This window comes from Pseudophryne corroboree, chromosome 4 (assembly GCF_028390025.1).
Source record: "Pseudophryne corroboree isolate aPseCor3 chromosome 4, aPseCor3.hap2, whole genome shotgun sequence".
Classification (NCBI taxonomy): Eukaryota; Metazoa; Chordata; class Amphibia; order Anura; family Myobatrachidae; genus Pseudophryne; species Pseudophryne corroboree.
Window position 1 is genome coordinate 509,701,277 of NC_086447.1, and position 21,303 is coordinate 509,722,579.

A 21,303-nucleotide genomic window follows, 5' to 3' on the forward strand; every position below is an offset into this window, starting at 1 on the left:
CACAGTCAGCTACCTCATTGCGCCTCTTTTTTTCTTTGCGTCATGTGCTGTTTGGGGAGGGTTTTTTGGAAGGGACATCCTGCGTGACACTGCAGTGACACTCCTAGATGGGCCCGGTGTTTGTGTCGGCCACTAGGGTCGCTTATCTTACTCACACAGTCAGCTACCTCATTGCGCCTCTTTTTTTCTTTGCGTCATGTGCTGTTTAGGGAGGGTTTTTTGGAAGGGACATCCTGCGTGACACTGCAGTGCTACTCCTAGATGGGCCCGGTGTTTGTGTCGGCCACTAGGGTCGCTAATCTTACTCACACAGCTACCTCATTGCGCCTCTTTTTTTCTTTGCATCATGTGCTGTTTGGGGAGGGTTTTTTGGAAGGGACATCCTGCGTGACACTGCAGTGCCACTCCTAGATGGGCCCGGTGTTTGTGTCGGCCACTAGGGTCGCTTATCTTACTCACACAGCGACCTCGGTGCAAATTTTAGGACTAAAAATAATATTGTGAGGTGTGAGGTATTCAGAATAGACTGAAAATGAGTGGAAATTATGGTTTTTGAGGTTAATAATACTTTGGGATCAAAATGACCCCCAAATTCTATGATTTAAGCTGTTTTTTAGGGTTTTTTGAAAAAACACCCGAATCCAAAACACACCCGAATCCGACAAAAAAAATTTGGTGAGGTTTTGCCAAAACGCGGTCGAACCCAAAACACGGCCGCGGAACCGAACCCAAAACCAAAACACAAAACCCGAAAAATTTCAGGCGCTCATCTCTAGTATATATCTGCCGTCAGTTGTTAGCTTGTATGTGCAATGGCTCCTGCATCGCTACTGCCGTGTCCAGTCCGCGTAGTCAAAGGCCTACCCTTAACCTCGATGTTCCTCATTTTTTTAGTATAGGTTGCGAATGTGTACGCAATTTGTGAATAAGTATGCAGTGGCTCCGGGGGTGTCTCTTTTCATTTCTAGGCAGCAGCTTCACTTGCCGATATCTGTATTGCGTATTAAACCGCACTTGTATCTGCATTAGTGTACTTGTCTGAATCAGGCCCTCATTCCTTTTAAAAACACCTAGGCACGCCTGCGTTTTTTCAGACACACCCAGAAAACGTCAGGTTTCCGCCCAGAAACACTGGCTTCCTGTCAGTCAAACAGCGGCTGCATTGCAATTACGATCTGTACGCAATTTCTGTTGCTAACGTGCTATTTCCCCTCGCACGTGTGCACTGCGAACGCTGCTCATGCGCAGTCGTTCGATAATCCACCATATTGCGATTCTCAAATTTTGAAATGCAACCTGAATAAGGCCCTATATCTGATCGCAAATACTGCACACACTGACACTGTACTGTCTAGCCTCTGAATTAGGCCCATAATGAATTAAATATATTTGCTTAAACAATAGTGAAACTGCACGAGATGAAAACATGTATAAATATTGACAGATAGTAAATCAATGACATTTGGTGGTAATTACTGTGTAAATGTTGCTTCAGCACATTGAGAACGTCTCTTGTAAGCTGATTATGATAGTGTAATAATTACCAGACAGTTTGTAGTAACAGGGCACTGCGGCGAGCCCACGGAACATACTATGCAGTTACTTCTACAAGCCGGTAGGGGTCGCTAGTACGCACAGGCCTGGGTGTACTGTCTCTTATCTTCCCCGCCCCCTCGCCGGGTTAGGAGGAGCACGGGGTTACTGCTGTGTGACTGTCAGTCAGATGGTGAGTGTAGGAGTGAAGACCAGTCACACAGGGGGAGAGAGCGGGTGTCTATGAGAGCTCGTCACACACGCACAGGTTGAGAGGAGAGTGTGCGCTCAGTCTGTGCATGGAGACCCCAGCTCTCACTGTATTCTGTAGAGGAAATCCTGCTCTGAGCCAAAGCTTGCGGCAAACTTTTCTGAAGGGGAGAGGACTGTACCGGGCACTGAGCTGAGGCATGGCTGGGATCAGAGGTCTGTGCTGGCCACAGCACGTCACAGGATTGCTCACCTTGCTGGGGATTTCGCTGAGTGCTCCTGTCATGCTTCTGGCAGAGACTTTGGGTGAGTACTACTGTGACCTCGTTAACAAACTGCACCTGATTTTATACTGACTGCACGGCACACAGCCTTTCCTGGCGGTGAGTGCTAGAAACTCTAGCTGTTACAGCCTATGGCAGGGGTGCAGTCAGTGGGGCCAGTACATGGTGAGAGCTGGGAGCAAGTGACCTACTGCACGCAATCCTATCACACATCAGGGATTGCTGGGATCTTTCCTAAGCGTTGATTACTGTGACAAATCCCCATCTGATATTGTTTCTCCATGATTGTGTCGGAAAAAGTATTCATGTAATAGTATACTATGGCAAGCAGCAACATACCTGTCACCTATGTAGCAATTATTTATCTTTTAAGTCCCCTGTAGGTCCTGTTATGCCCCCCCATACACTTGTGCAATGCGACGCAACATCGTGGGGCATCGCATTGGCAGTTCAGGTGCGACGAAATCGCACCTGAACCGTCAAAGTGATTACCATGCGATCATGCGATAGATCGCATGGTAATCACGTGATGGGTACGTCACTGCCGAGTGGGAGCGGCCTCTGTCCGCCCCCTAGCGGGTGCCTATCGCACTTTGCAGTGCGATATATATCGCATATGTTAACAAAAACACATGTGATGCGATAAATATTAAGTGCAGCACATAATATCTTGAGACGCAAGATTCGACCAGTGTGCCCACGCATCGCATGGTACATAAAATGTGCAAACAATCCTGCGATTTATCAAATGGTGCCCATACACTTGTGCAATGCCCCACGACGCGACATCGCGGGGCATTGCTCCGGCAGTTCAGGTGCGATGAAATCGCACCTGAACTGCCAAAGTGATTACCATGCGATCATGCGATAGATCGCATGGTAATCACGTGATGGGCACGTCACTGCCGAGTGAGAGTGGCCTCTGGCCGCTCCCGGCAGGTGCCCATCGCACATCGCAGTGTGATATATAGCATGTGTTTTTAAAAGCACATGCGATCGGATAAATATTAAGTGCAGCACATACTATCTTGAGACGTGAGATTCGGCCGGCGTGCCCGCGCATCGCGTCGAAAGGTACCTAAAATGTGCATGCAGTCCTTCGATTTCTCTCACAGATGCGGTCGAAATCGAAGGTTAGCACCAATTATCTCACAAGTGTATGGGCACCATAACAGATGCAGTTGAAATCGAACAGTTGTACCAGATATCTCACAAGTGTATGGGCCCCATTACTGTTTTCAGTATGCTAGCCAGTACAGTAATTTGTGACTCCCATAGCAATAGCTGAGAAGGGAGATCAGGCTACTACTAATTTGCAGTCTTCCACTTCAGGACAATATATTTACACACCAGGATATGTGTGTGTCTATCTTGTGCACATAAAAAGCATAATGTCCCTATAATAACTCTCTGTGCAACTTGTTTTATAGGGTTTGATGTCCAATTGGAAGTAGGTATGATGGATAGAGTAATAAATGTGCTCTATGAGGGAGATGTATCAAACATTTCAGAGAGATACAGTAGAGAAGTAGCCCATAGCCATTAATGTAGCTATCATGTATATAGCACAGCCTATTAAATGGCAGAAGCTGATTAGTTACTATGGCCACTTTATCTACTCTATCTCTTTCGAAGGTTTAAAAATACATCTCACTCATATGAGATCTATGTCTAGCGAGGCAAAAAAAAAAATCATCACATTAAAAACCTAGATTTAGGCCTGGTTTATACCACTATGAGGGATCTATATAAATCTGTCAGTTTATGTATACATCTCATTTATTTTCTTATGCATCATAGTAATTGGTAGCTTCCTATTTACACTCATTTGTTATGATTTACCCACCAGTCCACCTAAAAGTATTAACAAATACCCCATTCAGACATAAACCATAAACTTGTTTTTTTGCCGTGAACGCTCATCGACTCATGTTCAGCTTATGTCTGAAAGGGTCTACCAGTGTTGACAGTCCTGGGACCTGTGACCTTGCAACCAACCAGGGTTATTCCCAGGACTAGCAACCCAGGTCAGTAGCCCTGCTCCTGTTAGAAAGGTAAAGGGGGGTACTCACGGAGCGATTGCTGCTTAAAATCTAAGCAATCTGACTAGATTGCTTAGATTTTAAGCAGCGATCACTCCATGTGTACCCCTCACAGCGATAGCGATTTGCAGCCCCGCGCATCGCTATCGCTGGTGCTGGATTGGCCTTCATGCAGGCCAATCTAGCAGGTCGCTCACTTCACCTGTTGGGTGAAGTGAGCGGCCCCCCTGTCTCCCCCCGCATGCTCAGCACACATCACGCTGTGCTGAGCAGGGGGAGAGATGTGTGCTGGGCGAACCGATAAGCACACATCTCTCCCCAAATCGGCCCGTGAATACGGCCCTTAAGACCCAGGAGCTGATTGGTGGGGGACAGTAGAGCTTGGAGATGACATAATCTCCAATCGACCACTGTAAACTGGAAGACCCGGGTCCAGTGTGAAGGTTGATGACCTGGGAATAAATGTGAACGGGGACAAGGACAGAAAGCCCTTGCTTCAACCTGTGCTCAGCCAGGGTTTTGGCTTTAACTATGGCAATTTTATTCCTGTTTTAATGAGGTTACCTATATGCAGTTGTGGGTGTACAGAAGCTGTGTTTGGCAGGACTGTGACATACACCACAGGCTGAAGTCTATGCCCAATGATAATATCTAATGATTTTAATGAAAGCTGGGATAGGAAATATTTGAGTATATTTTTAAAAGGACAGATTATGTTGTCTTATGTACGGTAATTATTACTGTGTTTTGTGGGCCATGTAACTGCATACCATAGTTAAAACACCATATGACTGTTGTATAAGTGTAGTAGTTCCCGTGACCGAAACATTTGACATCCAAATGTAGTATAAATAGGACATATATGTACCACACAAATTTAGCAAAAGATTTGGGGGAATAAGTAATACAAATCACGCAAGAGGCCGTTTTTGCAGTGTACATTGCAGGTGGGGGGGTTAACTTTTTTTAAAAAAATTTTATGATTATCTTCTCTATATACTAAATGTAATGTATAAGGCCATCGGTAGCGATAACTGCTGTCCTGTGCGTGATATCCTTTGGTATCGTGCGCAGTGTCATTTCCCGGAAGCTATGGGAGAGTCTTGCTTTTCATAGTTTGGTACATAGGGGACAGACTGTAATCCCTATTCACAATAATAGGGACTGTGATCTGAAGCAGTAGATAGCCTTTTGCAGGAGATTGCAAAGCGGTGATACTGATGCAGAAACTACAGTATGTGCTAAATTTTGTGAAAAACCGGCTTGATAAAATAGTCCCCTTAGTAATGTGTTAGTCATTGTCTGACATACATTGCAGACTGGTTTTCTGACTTGCATATTGTTTGGGTCCACCAGCTTCTAATGTAATGTCTATGATGAAACATAATTGGTGTGAGAAAATATTTCTGAAAGAGATGTGTGAATCCTAATAGAAAGATGTTAAGAATGATTCATTTGCTCTGTATCTTATGTATAAAAGGATCGTTCTGGTCAAAACTGAAGTTTCACTGAACCAAGACCATAAAGGTTCCTTAAGAAGGAAAGTTAATGATGCCCAACTGGTCGATTTGCTCTCTAGATCTCACAACTATTCCTGCATGCTACCACGTGTCGGTAGACCACATGCTGCCTGTCTGGAAAAATACCAGGTTACATAGGAGAGAATAGAGTCCAGCAATGCCTAAAGTACTCTCGCCCCATCCAACCTGGATTTTTTATTCTTGACAGGCATCATACTGTTAGTGGCCAGCAAAGGCCACCGTAGACAGGTGCATGTGAGACATTGGCCTAAATGCCGGGCTGCATGTAAGCAACTTTTTAAGGTTTACTTAAGATTTACTACCACAAACTGTCAATTGTTTGGTGGAATTATCCTTTAATGAGATTTGCAATTTGAAGTAGTCTTAGCTTTTAGACATAAGCTGGGGCACTAACCTGGGTTGCAAGTTCTGGGAATAACCCTGAAAGATTGCAGGGTTGCGGACCTGGGATTGTCACCCGGGTTTGTTCCTTCCAGACATGAGCAGGACCCGGGTCTTTTTGGCATATCCTGGCATAGTCACAGTTTTTGGCTATGTTTGAAAGTGGTATACTGTAAGAAGATTTTTCTCCATGAACACAGAAAACAGCAGACTATGCTACGCACTATGCATTGTTTAATAAATTGTCTAGTCTGTGTGTTTAATTGACAGTATATTAATCTAACATGAAAATGAGCATCAGTTGATAGAAAATCCCTTCTTTTGTCTTGATTGTTGAAAATGCATATTCCAGGTTGTTGTACGGTATTTTATCTGTTTGCACTGGTTTCAGTACAGATTGCCAAGGGAATGCTTTGTTTCCACTGATTACTGTCTGAGCGATAACATCACACTCAGTGTGGTATCGGCATAGTGTCTACGGAAAGTGTCCATAGGATTTCCTGCTATTCTCTTTACCATACAGCTATACTGCAGTGCTTCAAAGGCTGTTTGAGGAAGGCGTCCTATTTAAAAAAAAAAAAAAAATGTAAATAAATATAACATATATACACACACAAACGTGTTTATGGATCGGCAGATGTTTATTTAGAAATATAATGTGTGTATATGTATATATTTTTTTTTTTTTTTGATGCAATTTCTGTGGCACTCCAGTTTTTGTAAGAAAAACTTCAGACAGCTTAATTTAAGTTCATAGTTTCAATGCCTCTCATCTGCATTTTTGTCAGTAACAACTGATTAAAGCAATTCTGCGTTTTGCAGATGATTGTGTAAAAAAAAAAAAAAAAAAAGTTTGTAATGTATGGGATTCACTGATTGACAATTCTGACCAAAAAGTGATCGGAATAGGTAAAGCAGGTTGTACAACATGTTGGATTTCACAGACAAATTGATGCCGATTGTTTGCTAGTGTAAGGCGATGTTCAGCCAATTTACAGTCCATCACTTGTAAAGTTGGCACTTGATTCACAGATCTGATCTGAAAAACTGCAAATCACTGAAAATATCTGTAATGTATGAGGACATATTGGTGGATTGGAGAATTGCTAAATCAGGGATAAAATTGTGGAATTGATGATTTATTTTTTTTATTGCTGATGTATGGGTCCCACTAGTCGTGCATATAGTTACACTTTTAGCATTGGGAAAGGAGTTTTGTAAACGCAAGTGTATTGCAAACCTTGTACTTGCCCTCACCTCAGACCACACAGACTGTGAAACTTTCTGGTAATGTCACTATCTCTGAAATGATGGCATACAGATTTCATTCAGGGAGATTTCTCCAGTCCTTCCCAACATCCACAAGTGATTTTGTTTTATTGTCCAGATAAGCTGTCTGCTCTGTACACTTGGCAGATGATATTTTCTTTTAAATCAGCTACTGAGAAAAATGTCGCAAAATCCTATCACTCAGTCATATGTAAACCCTTTTACAATACAGATGTAAAAAAAATCAGAAGAAAAAATTAAATTCTAGCTGCTGTTTGCTTATTTTGTTAGGTGCACAAACCTGACTATTAGGATTTTCCTGCTCCAGTTCATATGTGGAGCACTGCTTAACTGAGGAGGGGAAGTCTAGGGGCTCTGTGAAGTTTATTTGCCGGCAGTCGGGATCCCGGTCAGGATACCGTCGCCAGAATCCCGACTGCTGACAATACCGCCAGCCGGAATCCCGACTCACAGGGGCTATTCCCACTTATGGGTGTCCACGACACCTATATAGTGGGAATACAACCTGTGGCGAGCGCAGCGAGGCCGCAAGGTGACTTTTTGCGCTCACCCCGCTGCCGGCATATTGACGGCCGGGATGCAGTTGACGGTATACTGACGGCCAGCATCCTGACGGTGTGTAAATCATACTGAACCCTGTGAGGAATTATTTAATATGTTTTAGACATGGGTGGTCATTCCGAGTTGTTCGCTCGGTAATTTTCGTCGCATCGCAGCGATTTTCCGCTTATTGCGCATGCGCAATGTTCGCACTGCGCCAAGTAAATTTGCTATGAAGATTGGTATTTTACTCACGGCATTACAAGGTTTTTTCTTCGTTCTGGAGATCGGAGTGTGATTGACAGGAAGTGGGTGTTTCTGGGCGGAAACTGGCCGTTTTATGGGAGTGTGTGAAAAAACGCGGGAGTGGCTGGAGAAACGGGGGAGTGTCTGGGCGAACGCTGGGTGTGTTTGTGACGTCAAACCAGGAACGACAAGCACTGAACTGATCGCACTGGAAGAGTAAGTCTGGAGCTACTCAGAAACTGCACAGAGAAGTCTTTTCGCAATATTGCGAATGTTTCGTTCGCAATTTTGATAAGCTAAGATTCACTCCCAGTAGGCGGCGGCTTAGTGTGTGCAATGCTGCTAAAAGCAGCTTGCGAGCGAACAACTCGGAATGAGGGCCATGGTGCTAAAAATTACATAACAACAGAAGCTGATTGGTTTTTTCTCTCTCTCCAAGTTTTGCTAAAACCTCTGTTCAAGAATTTTTTTTAAATAGATCTGTGTTAATAAATTATTATTGACGCTTTATATAATTATTATTGACACTGTATTGGTTTTATTTTTTCAAAATGGTCTTCATACCTTGAAGTAGAAATGACTGTTTAGTGATAATGCATATTCCTGGTTGTGTGTTTCAGCAAGTTTATTTTGTGTATGTGGTAAGGAGAGAGAATTGACAGCATAGGAAAGGAATGAGTTAAACATCTTGTGAGGGGTGGACCTAGCTGGGAGGAAAGTACAGCCCTTGGAAAAAGGGGAGGGTTAGTATATATAGGGAAGGATAGGCCATTTCTCTAACGTCCTAGTGGATGCTGGGGACTCCGTCAGGACCATGGGGATTAGCGGCTCCGCAGGAGACAGGGCACAAAAATAAAGCTTTAGGATCAGGTGGTGTGCACTGGCTCCTCCCCCTATGACCCTCCTCCAAGCCTCAGTTAGGTTTTTGTGCCCGTCCGAGCAGGGTGCAATCTAGGTGGCTCTCCTAAAGAGCTGCTTAGAAAAAGTTTTTAGGTTTTTTATTTTCAGTGAGTCCTGCTGGCAACAGGCTCACTGCAACGAGGGACTTAGGGGAGAAGAAGTGAACTCACCTGCGTGCAGGATGGATTGGCTTCTTAGGCTACTGGACACCATTAGCTCCAGAGGGATCGAACACAGGCCCAGCCATGGAGTCCGGTCCCGGAGCCGCGCCGCCGACCCCCTTGCAGATGCCGAAAAGCGAAGAGGTCCAGAAACCGGCGGCAGAAGACTTTTCAGTCTTCATGAGGTAGCGCACAGCACTGCAGCTGTGCGCCATTGTTGTCACACACTTCACACCAGCGGTCACGGAGGGTGCAGGGCGCTGCAGGGGGCGCCCTGGGCAGCAATGAGAATACCTTGTTCTGGCTAAAAAATACATCACATATAGCCCTTGGGGCTATATGGATGTATTTAACCCCTGCCAGGTCTCACAAACTCCGGAGAAGAGCCCGCCGAAATAGGGGGCGGGGCCTATCTCCTCAGCACACAGCGCCATTTTCCTGCTCAGCTTCGCTGCGAGGAAGGCTCCCAGGACTCTCCCCTGCACTGCACTACAGAAACAGGGTAAAAAAGAGAGGGGGGGGCACTTTTTTTGGCGTTTTTGATATATATTAAGCTGCTATAAGGGAGACAACACTTCTATAGGGTTGTTCCTATATATTTATAGCGCTTGGGTGTGTGCTGGCAAACTCTCCCTCTGTCTCCCCAAAGGGCTAGTGGGGTCCTGTCTTCGATAAGAGCATTCCCTGTGTGTCTGCTGTGTGTCGGTACGTGTGTGTCGACATGTATGAGGACGATGTTGGTGTGGAGGCGGAGCAATTGCCGGTAATGGTGATGTCACCCCCTAGGGAGTCGACACCGGAATGGATGGCTTTATTTATGGAATTACGTGATAATGTCAGCACATTACAAAAATCAGTTGACGACATGAGACGGCCGGCAAACCAGTTAGTACCTGTACAGGCGTCTCAGACACCGTCAGGGGCTGTAAAACGCCCTTTACCTCAGTCGGTCGACACAGACCCAGACACGGACACCGAATCTAGTGTCGACGGTGAAGAAACAAACGTATTTTCCGGTAGGGCCACACGTTATATGATCACGGCAATGAAGGAGGCTTTACATATCTCTGATACTGCATGTACCACAAAAAGGGGTATTATGTGGGGTCTGAAAAAACTACCTGTAGTTTTTCCTGAATCAGACGAATTGAATGAAGTGTGTGATGAAGCGTGGGTTAACCCCGATAGAAAACTGCTAATTTCAAAGAAGTTATTGGCATTATATCCTTTCCCGCCAGAGGTTAGGGCGCGCTGGGAAACACCCCCTAGGGTGGATAAGGCGCTCACACGCTTATCAAAACAAGTGGCGTTACCGTCTCCTGAAACGGCCGCCCTCAAGGATCCAGCAGATAGGAGGCTGGAAACTACCCTGAAAAGTATATACACTCATACTGGTGTTATACTGCGACCAGCCATCGCCTCTGCATGGATGTGCAGTGCTGGGGTGGTTTGGTCGGATTCCCTGACTGAAAATATTGATACCCTGGATAGGGACAGTATTTTACTGACTATAGAGCATTTAAAGGATGCATTTCTATATATGCGAGATGCACAGAGGGATATTTGCACTCTGGCATCGAGAGTAAGTGCGATGTCCATATCTGCCAGAAGAAGTTTATGGACGCGACAATGGTCAGGTGATGCGGATTCCAAACGGCATATGGAAGTATTGCCGTATAAGGTTGAGGAATTATTTGGGGTCGGTCTATCGGATTTGGTGGCCACGGCAACAGCCGGGAAATCCACCTTTTTACCTCAGGTCCCCTCCCAACAGAAAAAGACACCGTCTTTTCAGCCGCAGTCCTTTCGTTCCTATAGGAACAAACGGGCGAAAGGACAGTCATATTTGCCCCGAGGCAAAGGAAAGGGTAAGAGAGTGCACCAAGCAGCTTCTTCCCAGGAGCAGAAGCCCCCCCCCGGCTTCTGCAAAGCCCTCAGCATGACGTTGGGGCTTTACAAGCAGACTCAGGGGCGGTGGGGGGTCGACTCAAGAATTTCAGCGCACAGTGGGCTCACTCACAGGTGGACCCCTGGATCCTGCAGATAATATCTCAGGGTTACAGGTTGGAATTCGAGAAGTCTCCCCCTCGCCGGTTCCTAAAGTCTGCTCTGCCAACGTCTCCCTCAGACAGGGAGACGGTATTGGAAGCCATTCACAAGCTGTATTCTCAGCAGGTGATAGTCAAGGTACCCCTCCTACAACAGGGAAAGGGGTATTATTCCACACTATTTGTGGTACCGAAGCCGGACGGCTCGGTAAGACCTATTCTAAATCTGAAATCTTTGAACCTGTACATACAAAAATTCAAGTTCAAGATGGAGTCACTCAGAGCAGTGATAGCGAATCTGGAAGAAGGGGACTTTATGGTGTCCCTGGACATCAAGGATGCTTACCTGCATGTCCCAATTTGCCCTTCACATCAAGGGTACCTCAGGTTCGTGGTGCAAAACTGTCATTATCAGTTTCAGACGCTGCCGTTTGGATTGTCCACGGCACCTCGGGTCTTTACCAAGGTAATGGCCGAAATGATGTTTCTTCTACGAAGAAAAGGCGTATTAATTATCCCTTACTTGGACGATCTCCTGATAAGGGCAAGGTCCAGGGAACAGCTGGGGGACGTAGTAGCACTAACCCAAATAGTGCTGCAACAGCACGGGTGGATTCTGAATTTTCCAAAATCTCAATTGACCCCGACGACACGTCTGCTGTTCCTGGGAATGATTCTGGACACGGTTCAGAAAAAGGTGTTTCTTCCGGAGGAGAAAGCCAAGGAGTTATCCGAACTTGTCAGGAACCTCCTAAAACCAGGGAAAGTGTCTGTGCATCAATGCACAAGAGTCCTGGGAAAGATGGTGGCTTCTTACGAAGCGATTCCATTCGGCAGATTCCACGCACAAACTTTTCAGTGGGATCTGCTGGACAAATGGTCCGGATCGCATCTGCAGATGCATCAGCGGATAACCTTGTCGCCACGGACAAGGGTGTCTCTTCTGTGGTGGTTGCAGAGTGCTCATCTGTTAGAGGGCCGCAGATTCGGCATACAGGACTGGGTCCTGGTGACCACGGATGCCAGTCTGAGAGGCTGGGGAGCGGTCACACAGGGAAGAAACTTCCAGGGAGTATGGTCAAACCTGGAGATGTCTCTTCACATAAATATACTGGAGCTAAGAGCGATTTACAATGCTCTAAGCCTGGCAAAACCCCTGCTTCAGGGTCAGCCGGTGTTGATCCAGTCGGACAACATCACGGCAGTCGCCCACGTAAACAGACAGGGCGGCACAAGAAGCAGGAGAGCAATGGCAGAAGCTGCAAGGATTCTTCGCTGGGCGGAAGATCATGTGATAGCACTGTCAGCAGTGTTCATTCCGGGAGTGGACAACTGGGAAGCAGACTTCCTCAGCAGACACGATCTACACCCGGGAGAGTGGGGACTTCATCCAGAAGTCTTCCACATGATTGTGAACCGTTGGGAAAAACCAAAGGTGGACATGATGGCGTCTCGCCTCAACAAAAAACTGGACAGGTATTGCGCCAGGTCAAGAGACCCTCAGGCAATAGCTGTGGACGCTCTGGTAACGCCGTGGGTGTTCCAGTCAGTGTATGTGTTTCCTCCTCTGCCTCTCATACCAAAAGTACTGAGAATTATACGGCAAAGGGGAGTAAGAACGATACTAGTGGCTCCGGATTGGCCAAGAAGAACTTGGTACCCGGAACTTCAGGAGATACTCACGGAAGATCCGTGGCCTCTACCTCTAAGACGGGACCTGCTTCAGCAGGGACCGTGTCTATTCCAAGACTTACCGCGGCTGCGTTTGACGGCATGGCGGTTGAACGCCGAATTCTAAGGGAAAAAGGCATTCTGGAAGAGGTCATTCCTACACTGGTAAAAGCCAGGAAGGAGGTGACTGCACAACATTATCACCGCATTTGGAGAAAATATGTTGCGTGGTGTGAGGCCAGGAAGGCCCCCACGGAGGAATTTCAATTGGGTCGATTCCTACATTTCCTGCAAACAGGATTGTCTATGGGCCTCAAGTTGGGGTCCATTAAGGTTCAAATTTCGGCCCTGTCGATTTTTTTCCAGAAAGAATTGGCTTCAGTTCCTGAAGTCCAGACTTTTGTAAAAGGAGTACTACATATACAGCCCCCGGTTGTGCCCCCAGTGGCTCCGTGGGACCTTAATGTAGTTTTGGATTTTCTCAAATCCCATTGGTTTGAGCCACTCAAATCGGCGGATTTGAAATATCTTACATGGAAAGTAACCATGCTACTGGCCCTGGCTTCAGCCAGGAGAGTGTCAGAATTGGCGGCTTTATCGTATAAAAGCCCATATCTGATTTTCCATTCGGACAGGGCAGAACTGCGGACGCGTCCTCATTTTCTGCCTAAGGTGGTGTCAGCGTTTCACCTGAACCAGCCTATTGTGGTGCCTGCGGCTACTAGCGATTTGGAGGATTCCAAGTTGCTGGACGTTGTCAGGGCATTGAAAATATATATTTCAAGGACGGCTGGAGTCAGAAAATCTGACTCGCTGTTTATACTGTATGCACCCAACAAGCTGGGTGCTCCTGCTTCTAAGCAGACGATTGCTCGTTGGATTTGTAGCACAATTCAACTTGCACATTCTGTGGCAGGCCTGCCACAGCCTAAATCTGTCAAGGCCCATTCCACAAGGAAGGTGGGCTCATCCTGGGCGGCTGCCCGAGGGGTCTCGGCATTACAACTCTGCCGAGCAGCTACGTGGTCGGGGGAGAACACGTTTGTAAAATTCTACAAATTTGATACCCTGGCTAAAGAGGACCTGGAGTTCTCTCATTCGGTGCTGCAGAGTCATCCGCACTCTCCCGCCCGTTTGGGAGCTTTGGTATAATCCCCATGGTCCTGACGGAGTCCCCAGCATCCACTAGGACGTTAGAGAAAATAAGATTTTACTTACCGATAAATCTATTTCTCGTAGTCCGTAGTGGATGCTGGGCGCCCATCCCAAGTGCGGATTGTCTGCAATACTTGTACATAGTTATTGTTACAAAAAAATCGGGTTGTTCTGTTCAGAGGCTCCTACGTTGTCATACTGTTAACTGGGTTCAGATCACAAGTTGTACGGTGTGATTGGTGTGGCTGGTATGAGTCTTACCCGGGATTCAAAATCCTTCCTTATTGTGTACGCTCGTCCGGGCACAGTATCCTAACTGAGGCTTGGAGGAGGGTCACAGGGGGAGGAGCCAGTGCACACCACCTGATCCTAAAGCTTTATTTTTGTGCCCTGTCTCCTGCGGAGCCGCTAATCCCCATGGTCCTGACGGAGTCCCCAGCATCCACTACGGACTACGAGAAATAGATTTATTGGTAAGTAAAATCTCATTTTTGTCTCTCTCTGGTTGGTGAAATTGCCTTGTGTCTGGTTGAGTGCTGCAGTGCAGAGCTCCCCATATTTGGTATACAGCTTGTGCTTTGTATTTAATTGCTCTCCCTTCCTTTTGGCTGCTATGGCTTCCCGCCCTCGCCGTTCCGCTGGGACCCCAGCTCGATACCGCGCTTCTGGCGGTGGAGCTGGGCCGGGGGAAGGGATGGCAGGCCTGGGGGACGGGGCTCCGTCCCCCGCGGCCTCCACGGGCGCGGGCAGGAGCGCAGCTAGGCGGATCAGGTCGGCCTCGCCGCTGGGGGCCAGGCCGGCTTTGCCGGGCGGCGGGGTAGGCCGGAGAGTCAGTCAGGCCGCCCGGAGGTAGACGGGCATCAGCCCTCGCCTCCGGGAGAGCCTGGCGAAGCGGCGGTGTCAGGCGCCCGCGGGCGCGCGCATGTGCGCCGCAGCGGGCGCTCGGCGGCTGCTGCACAGGCGGCCCCTGTCTCTTCCCCCTTGCCGCGGCCGGAACTGAGTGCCGGGCGGGGGGTGGAGGCCGGACGGGGGTCGGTGGCTCGCCGCGCGAGGCGGGTATGTTCAGTGCGGCTGGCGGGGGAGCTGTGACGGAGATCATTGGGACGCGCGCGCGACGTGCGCGTGCGCTCACGCCTGCCTCCGGCGGCGCCGGCCGCGCACGTGCGCGCGCAGCGGCGCCGCCAGCCCCGTTGTCCCTCTCTGAGGATCAGTTAACTCCCCGGCAGCCGGAGTCCGGCGGGGGCCGGGGAGACAGGAGAGGCAGGGCGGCTTTAGTGGGCAGGCGGGAGGCACAGGTGGCAGGAGGGTATGAGCACCGGAGTGCAGCTGCGCACGGTGACGGGGCATGCGCGCGAGCACGTGCCCACTGCGAGCGGCGGGTTTCTCGGTCTCCCCTAATTACTCCCCTGGGGCCGGATTACAGCGGCCCACGGGGGAGGAGGGGGGACAGGGAATGGGTCAGCGGCCGCAGGGCTGCGGCGCGCACGGCTTATGCTCGGGGCGTCTCCCCCCTAGCGGCGGGAGATAGTTCCGATTCGCAGGGGGAGGGGGCGTTCTTGGAGGTGGAGAGTAAGTACAGCGCGGGCGCCGACAGGAGCGCCCCCGTCTTCCCACCGGGGCAGCGGGCGTTAGGTGCCCGGTTGCCGACTGTCAGGCGCGTGGGCCCCGGCGGGAGGTCCCTCGGGGCCCGATGCCTCGTTTTGGGGGGGTCGCGACCCCTCCGGAGCGCTGGCGTCGGTCCTTGCCACTGTGGTGGAGGCTTTAGGGCCGTTAGCCACGACTGCCGCCCCGAGGGCGACTGCTAATTCCGGTGAACCTGCGGTGGCAGGCGGGTCCGGTGGTCGGAGGCACGCGCCTGCCGGGAGCTCGGGGCGGCCGCCGCGGAATTGGAGCGGGGTCCGGGACAGGACGCGCAGGGGTGCTCAGCGGCAACCCCCCCTCACGGAGGGCTCGGCATGCGCCGCGAGTGCTGGCTGGGTCCTCTGCTTCTTTCTCTGTTACAGGGGATCTCGGGGAAGTTGAGATGGCAGAATTCGAAGAGGAAGACGTCGATTTGGCCACGCCGGAGGATTCCATGTCGGGGTCGGCGGCATCAAGTGAGAGGGTGCGGTCGTTATCGGGTTCCTCCACGAGCTCTAGTTCTAGTAGCTCTTCCTCTTCCTCCTCTTCGTCTTCTCTGTCGTCGCATGTGTCCGCAGTCAGTAGCACGACTAGGGCAAGGAAACGGGCGACGAAATTCGCCAAGAGGGCAGCGGGCCAGCAGAAGAGGCGCAAGCGGCTTAGCAAGGAAGCTCGTAGGGCCAAGAAGCGGCGCGATTTGCCCGGGGTCGTGCGCTGCGAATATACTGCCATTACGCGGGGGCTGCGAGATAGCTGCCGCAGGAAGATTCGCAGAGGGGACTTCGTTGATGTGTTCGTCTTGACCAGGGACGCGAAGAAGGAGTATAAGGCGGCGGCCGCAAAGAAGGGTATAGGGGCGGAGGCATTCCGTACCTTCGATAATTGGTTGGCCGGATTTTGGGTCTTCGCAGCGTGTTACTTGGAGGACAGGCCAAACGAGCACATGAACATAATTCGGTACCTGCATCTCGTGCACGACATGCAGCGCACGTCTTCGGGATCGGAGTGGCGTAGGTACGACCAGGAATTCAGGGAAAAGCAGGACGGTTTGCAGGTCATGGACTTTGGGTTCAAGGACGTTGAGGTCTGGCTCAAGGTCACTCGGGCTTCGCAACAGGAGGAGGAGCCCCGGAAGCCGGGGGCGGACGGGCACCGCGCAGGGTCGTCCGTCCAAGGGTCGGCGCGGAAGGCGGATTGGCCAAGCCAGGTAGGTCGGCCGTCCGCGCAGGGGGGCGAGCCGCCACAAAAGGAAAATGTTTCGCGTTTAACAACGCGGCGTGTTCCTTCGGCAAGCAGTGTCGTTTTCGACACTCGTGCCTGCAGTGTGGCGGATCCCACCCAGCCTCCTCCTGCTTCAAAGGCAGTCGGCAGGGTGCCCGGGGTAAGCAAACTTACCCCAGACAAGCCGCGGGCGGGAGCGCTCCGCAGAGCGCCAACACCAATTAAATTGGAGACTATGGGCCGGTGGTTGGATTTGTATCCGAATAGGGAGGATGCACAATTTTTGTTTTCCGGTTTTCAGTTTGGTTTTCGCTTGCCGGTTGCGAGCGAGGTGTCCGTGCGGGCCCAGCGGAACTTCCAGTCTGCCCGAGCCTTGCCGTTAGTGCTGAGGGAGAAAGTGGATAAGGAGGTCAGGTTGGGCAGGATGGAGGGACCGTTTCTATCGCCCCCGGTGGATGACTTGGTCATCTCTCCAGTGGGGGTGGTTCCCAAGAAGACTCCAGGCGCTTTCCGGCTCATTCAGCATCTTTCTTACCCGTCGGGGGCGTTGGTCAACGACGCAATACCGCCGGCTCATTGCTCGGTGGTGTATCAGTCGTTTGACGAAGCGTTGGAGATGGTCCGCAGTTACGGGACCGGGGCCCTCATGGCTAAGATTGATGTTGAGTCAGCTTTTCGGTTGCTGCCATTACATCCGGACTCATTCCGTTTTATGGGTTTCCGGATTGGAGCGGAGTATTTCATCGACAAATGTTTGCCGATGGGATGTTCCGTTTCATGCTAATTTTTCGAGCGTTTTAGCACGTTTCTACATTGGTGCGTGGAGTCTTCGTCAGGGGGTCACGGGGTCGCCCATTACCTCGATGACTTCCTGTGCGCGGGTCCGGCAAAATCGCCACGGTGCGGCGACTTGCTTTTCAGCATCCGAGCGCTGTTTTTCCACTTCGGCGTTCCTGTGGCCGAGGATAAAACAGAGGGCCCTTCCTCCTGTTTGTCCTTTTTGGGGATTGAGATCGACACGGTGGCGGGATCGTGTCGGCTTCCTCGGGACAAGGTGGTGAAGCTCCGCGACGCTATTTGCCGGTTTAAAGGGTCGCGTAAGGTAACACTGCGGCAGGCGCAGTCCTTGCTGGGCATGTTGAACTTTGCTTGTCGGGTAATCCCGATGGGCAGGGTTTTCTGCCGGAAGCTAGAAAGGGCGACTGCGGGGTGGGCCAGACCACACCATTTCGTGCGTTTGTCCTCAGAGATTAAGAGGGATTTGGCCATATGGGCCTCGTTCCTGGAGGACTTCAACGGGGTGTGTATATGGCAGGCCCCAATGGTGGACAGCGCTAGGTTGCAGTTGTTCACCGACGCAGCGGGTGCCTCTGGATTTGGTTGCTATCTGGAGGGATCTTGGTGCGCGGCCGGCGGACTGGCATCGCAAAGGTTTCACTAAGGACCTTTTTGCTTCTAGAGCTTTTCCCCATTATGGTGGCGCTGGAGGTATGGGGCGATCGGCTGGCTCATCGCAGCATCTTGTGATAATCTGGGTGTGGTGCATGCGATTAATAACCAGAGGGCGAAGTCGCTGGTCGTTCTGCGGGTGCTGGGGCAGTTGCTGTTGACATTCCTACGTCGGAACGTGTGGTTCCGCGCGAAGCACGTGCCGGGGCTAGAGAACGGAATTGCTGACGCGTTATCACGAGGGCAGTGGGAAAGATTTTGTTTGTTGGCACCCGAGGCCGACGAACATGGTTTTCATTGTCCCGGTTATGTTTGGCAGGTGATCGGGCCGGACTGGAGGGTCTAGCGTTGCGGTCAGTCGCGCCAACCACGCTTAAGGCTTACAGGCAAGCTTGGATCGAGTGGGAGGAGTTTGTTCAAGGACGGAATTCACAAGGTAAGAGCGGGCATCGGATGATGCTTTCTTTTGTTTGGCAGCTTTATGTTTCGGGTAGGTCCAGAGCGGTGGTATCCCGGTACTTGGCTGGCATTTCGTTTTTCAGCAAAATAAAGGGCGTCCCCGACGTGACGAAAAGTGGGATTCTGCTGAAGGCGATGAAGGGATGGGCGCGAGTCGCGCCAACGCCGCCTGACAGGAGGCGGCCCATTGATGCGGCCTTGTTGCCAGCTGTCATCAGGGCGGTAGGAGGTGTCGCATCGTCCATGTTTGAGTCGCTGTTGTTCAGTTTGGCGTTCTCAATGGCTTACCACGGGGCCTTTAGGGTTTCGGAATTGGTGGCGCCTTCTAAGCGAGCAGATTCGCGCATGCTGGTCGGGGACGTGGTGGTGGGTGAGAGGTCCTTGCTTTGCAGATTGCGTCGCTCTAAGACGGACCAAGTGGGGAGAGGTCGTTGGGTCACCTTGGTTCCGGCACTGGATGAGAGCATTTGCCCAGTAAGTTTGGCAGTGCAGTATGTGGCAGTACGGCCCGGCAGTCGGGGGTCATGGCTGCTGCATTATGACGGGCTGCCGGTGACGAAGTATCAATTTCGTTGGATGCTGGGTCGCTGTCTTGCGAGCTTGGGCCTTCCACCCGCTGCGTTCGGGACGCATTCCTTCCGCATAGGGGCTGCGGCGGGATTTTCCATGGCCGAGGTCCAGGCGGTGGGGCGATGGAAGTCGTCAAGTTACAGACGGTATATTCGCCCCGTTGCATGAGATGTTGGCTCGCGCGTAGTTTGTTGTTTCGTCATGTTGTACAGTTCAGTACGTTATGGTGTTGTGCGTGTGTTTGTCTTTCCCCCTTTTTATCCTACTCAGGGATTAGCTACTCGCCGTTGCGGGCATGAGCCGGCAGCGGGGGTCTGGAGTTATTTAGCGATTTTTTGCCTGACTTGACGGACTGAATTCTAATCCACAATTCGGCTAATCTGTTCTAATCAGAGTCCCTCAGCAGGTCTTTACGCTTTCACCTCCAGCTGAGTTCTTACATGTTTTACCCCCCCCCCCCGTTTTATTTTCTTAAATTTGTTTTCATTTTCCCCATTCGTGTGTTCATGTTATGCTTCAAATTGGCTCGAAGCTCGTGCAGATCGGCTAGGCCGAGATTTCTGCAATATTCGGAAACAAAATTTTTCTTTTTGGCAGATCCTTCAGGTTAATGCACTTACTGAATTATGGTTTAGATATGTAGTAACCAATTTTACCCCCTTTTCCTCCTCTTCAGGTTGGTTTGCTGATGACTTGACCGTTTGGGTGGTGGGCCACTCGTATGTTTATTGGGCCGCAAAGTTTTTAGCCTCGGCTGGGGCTCAGCGGTTTCCTAGGGCTCAGGGAGTTAGATGGCTTGGTTGGCGAGGAATGATGTGGAAAGATATGAGGAGTAGACTTGTCAGTCAGGCCAGCAAGCATGGAGTTCCTAGAGTATTGGTTGTCCATCTAGGTGGCAACGACCTGGGGAAGAGGACATCTTTGGAGTTGCGGTGGGCCATGATACAGGATCTGGCAAGTGTGGCCGCGGCGTGGACCAATTGCATATTGGTGTTCTCATTGATGGTGCCAAGGTTGAGTTGGCGAGGTGTGACGGACGGTCGCGTAATGGATGAGGCCAGAAAGAAGGTGAATGGGGCGGTGGCGAAGTGGGTGCTGTCCCACGGAGGCAAGGTAGTTCGCCACCCTAGGATTCGGTTCCGAGACAGTCACCTTTTTCGGCCTGATGGTGTGCATCTATCCAATGAGGGGATGATGTTTTTCCTGGAGGATCTGTTCCTAGTGTTGCAGGAGTTAGGGTGAGTTTATGGTGGCGGTGCGAAGACTCTGGGGAGGAGTCTTTCGCTGTTGGCGGAAAAGAACGGCAGTTTGTTGTTGTATGGTAAGCTGTAGTGATTTACAGTTTGATTTGGTTTAGGTGCACTCACCTCCATCGACTTATTGGCCGCTCGACCACCCGACCGGGAGGCAGCGGAATGGGCACCCCTCCGGGTGGGAAGTCATTGTGGGGGTGGAGCTAGCACCTATTACCGTGTTGATAGTTTGTATTTAAATTAAGATGGTTTTGATTTAGCATTTTTAAGGTTAGCGTCAGTTTAATAGAGCCGTTCTTTTTTCTGCCACCATATGCCGGCTGTTTCGGCATCTCTAACAAAAGTTTTTCATTTACAGGTTTCCTATGGTTAGGGTCAAATAAATAGCTAGCAATTTTTCTGCCAAATTCAAGTCTCCGTGTCTTTATTTCTTGGTATGAGAGGTAACGAAGGCTTACTTAGAACGAAGGGGTCCACCAAATGTCACTAGGATGTTTAGGAGAGAGAATTGACAGCATAGGAAAGGAACGAGTTAAACATCTTGTGAGGGGTGGACCTAGCTGGGAGGAAAGTACAGCCCTTGGAAAAAGGGGAGGGTTAGTATATATAGGGAAGGATAGGCCATTTTGTCTCTCTCTGGTTGGTGAAATTGCCTTCCCGCCCTCCCACCCTGTTTGGTAGAGGTTCTGGCACGGAGTGCATTGGCAATGAATTGTTGGCTGGTTTTAT

At 50.0% G+C, this 21,303-nt stretch overlaps 1 protein-coding gene across 1 annotated transcript in view; it reads left to right on the forward strand.

The window, feature by feature from the left end:
• Positions 1–1,664: 1,664 nt before the first annotated feature.
• Positions 1,665–21,303, forward strand: part of DCBLD1 (discoidin, CUB and LCCL domain containing 1) — a 149,025-nt gene continuing 129,386 nt past the window's right edge. The window contains exon 1 of the mRNA XM_063917210.1: positions 1,665–2,049. Coding sequence (XP_063773280.1) covers positions 1,944–2,049 — 106 coding nt within the window. The 5' untranslated portion in view covers positions 1,665–1,943. The remainder of the gene's footprint in view (positions 2,050–21,303) is intronic.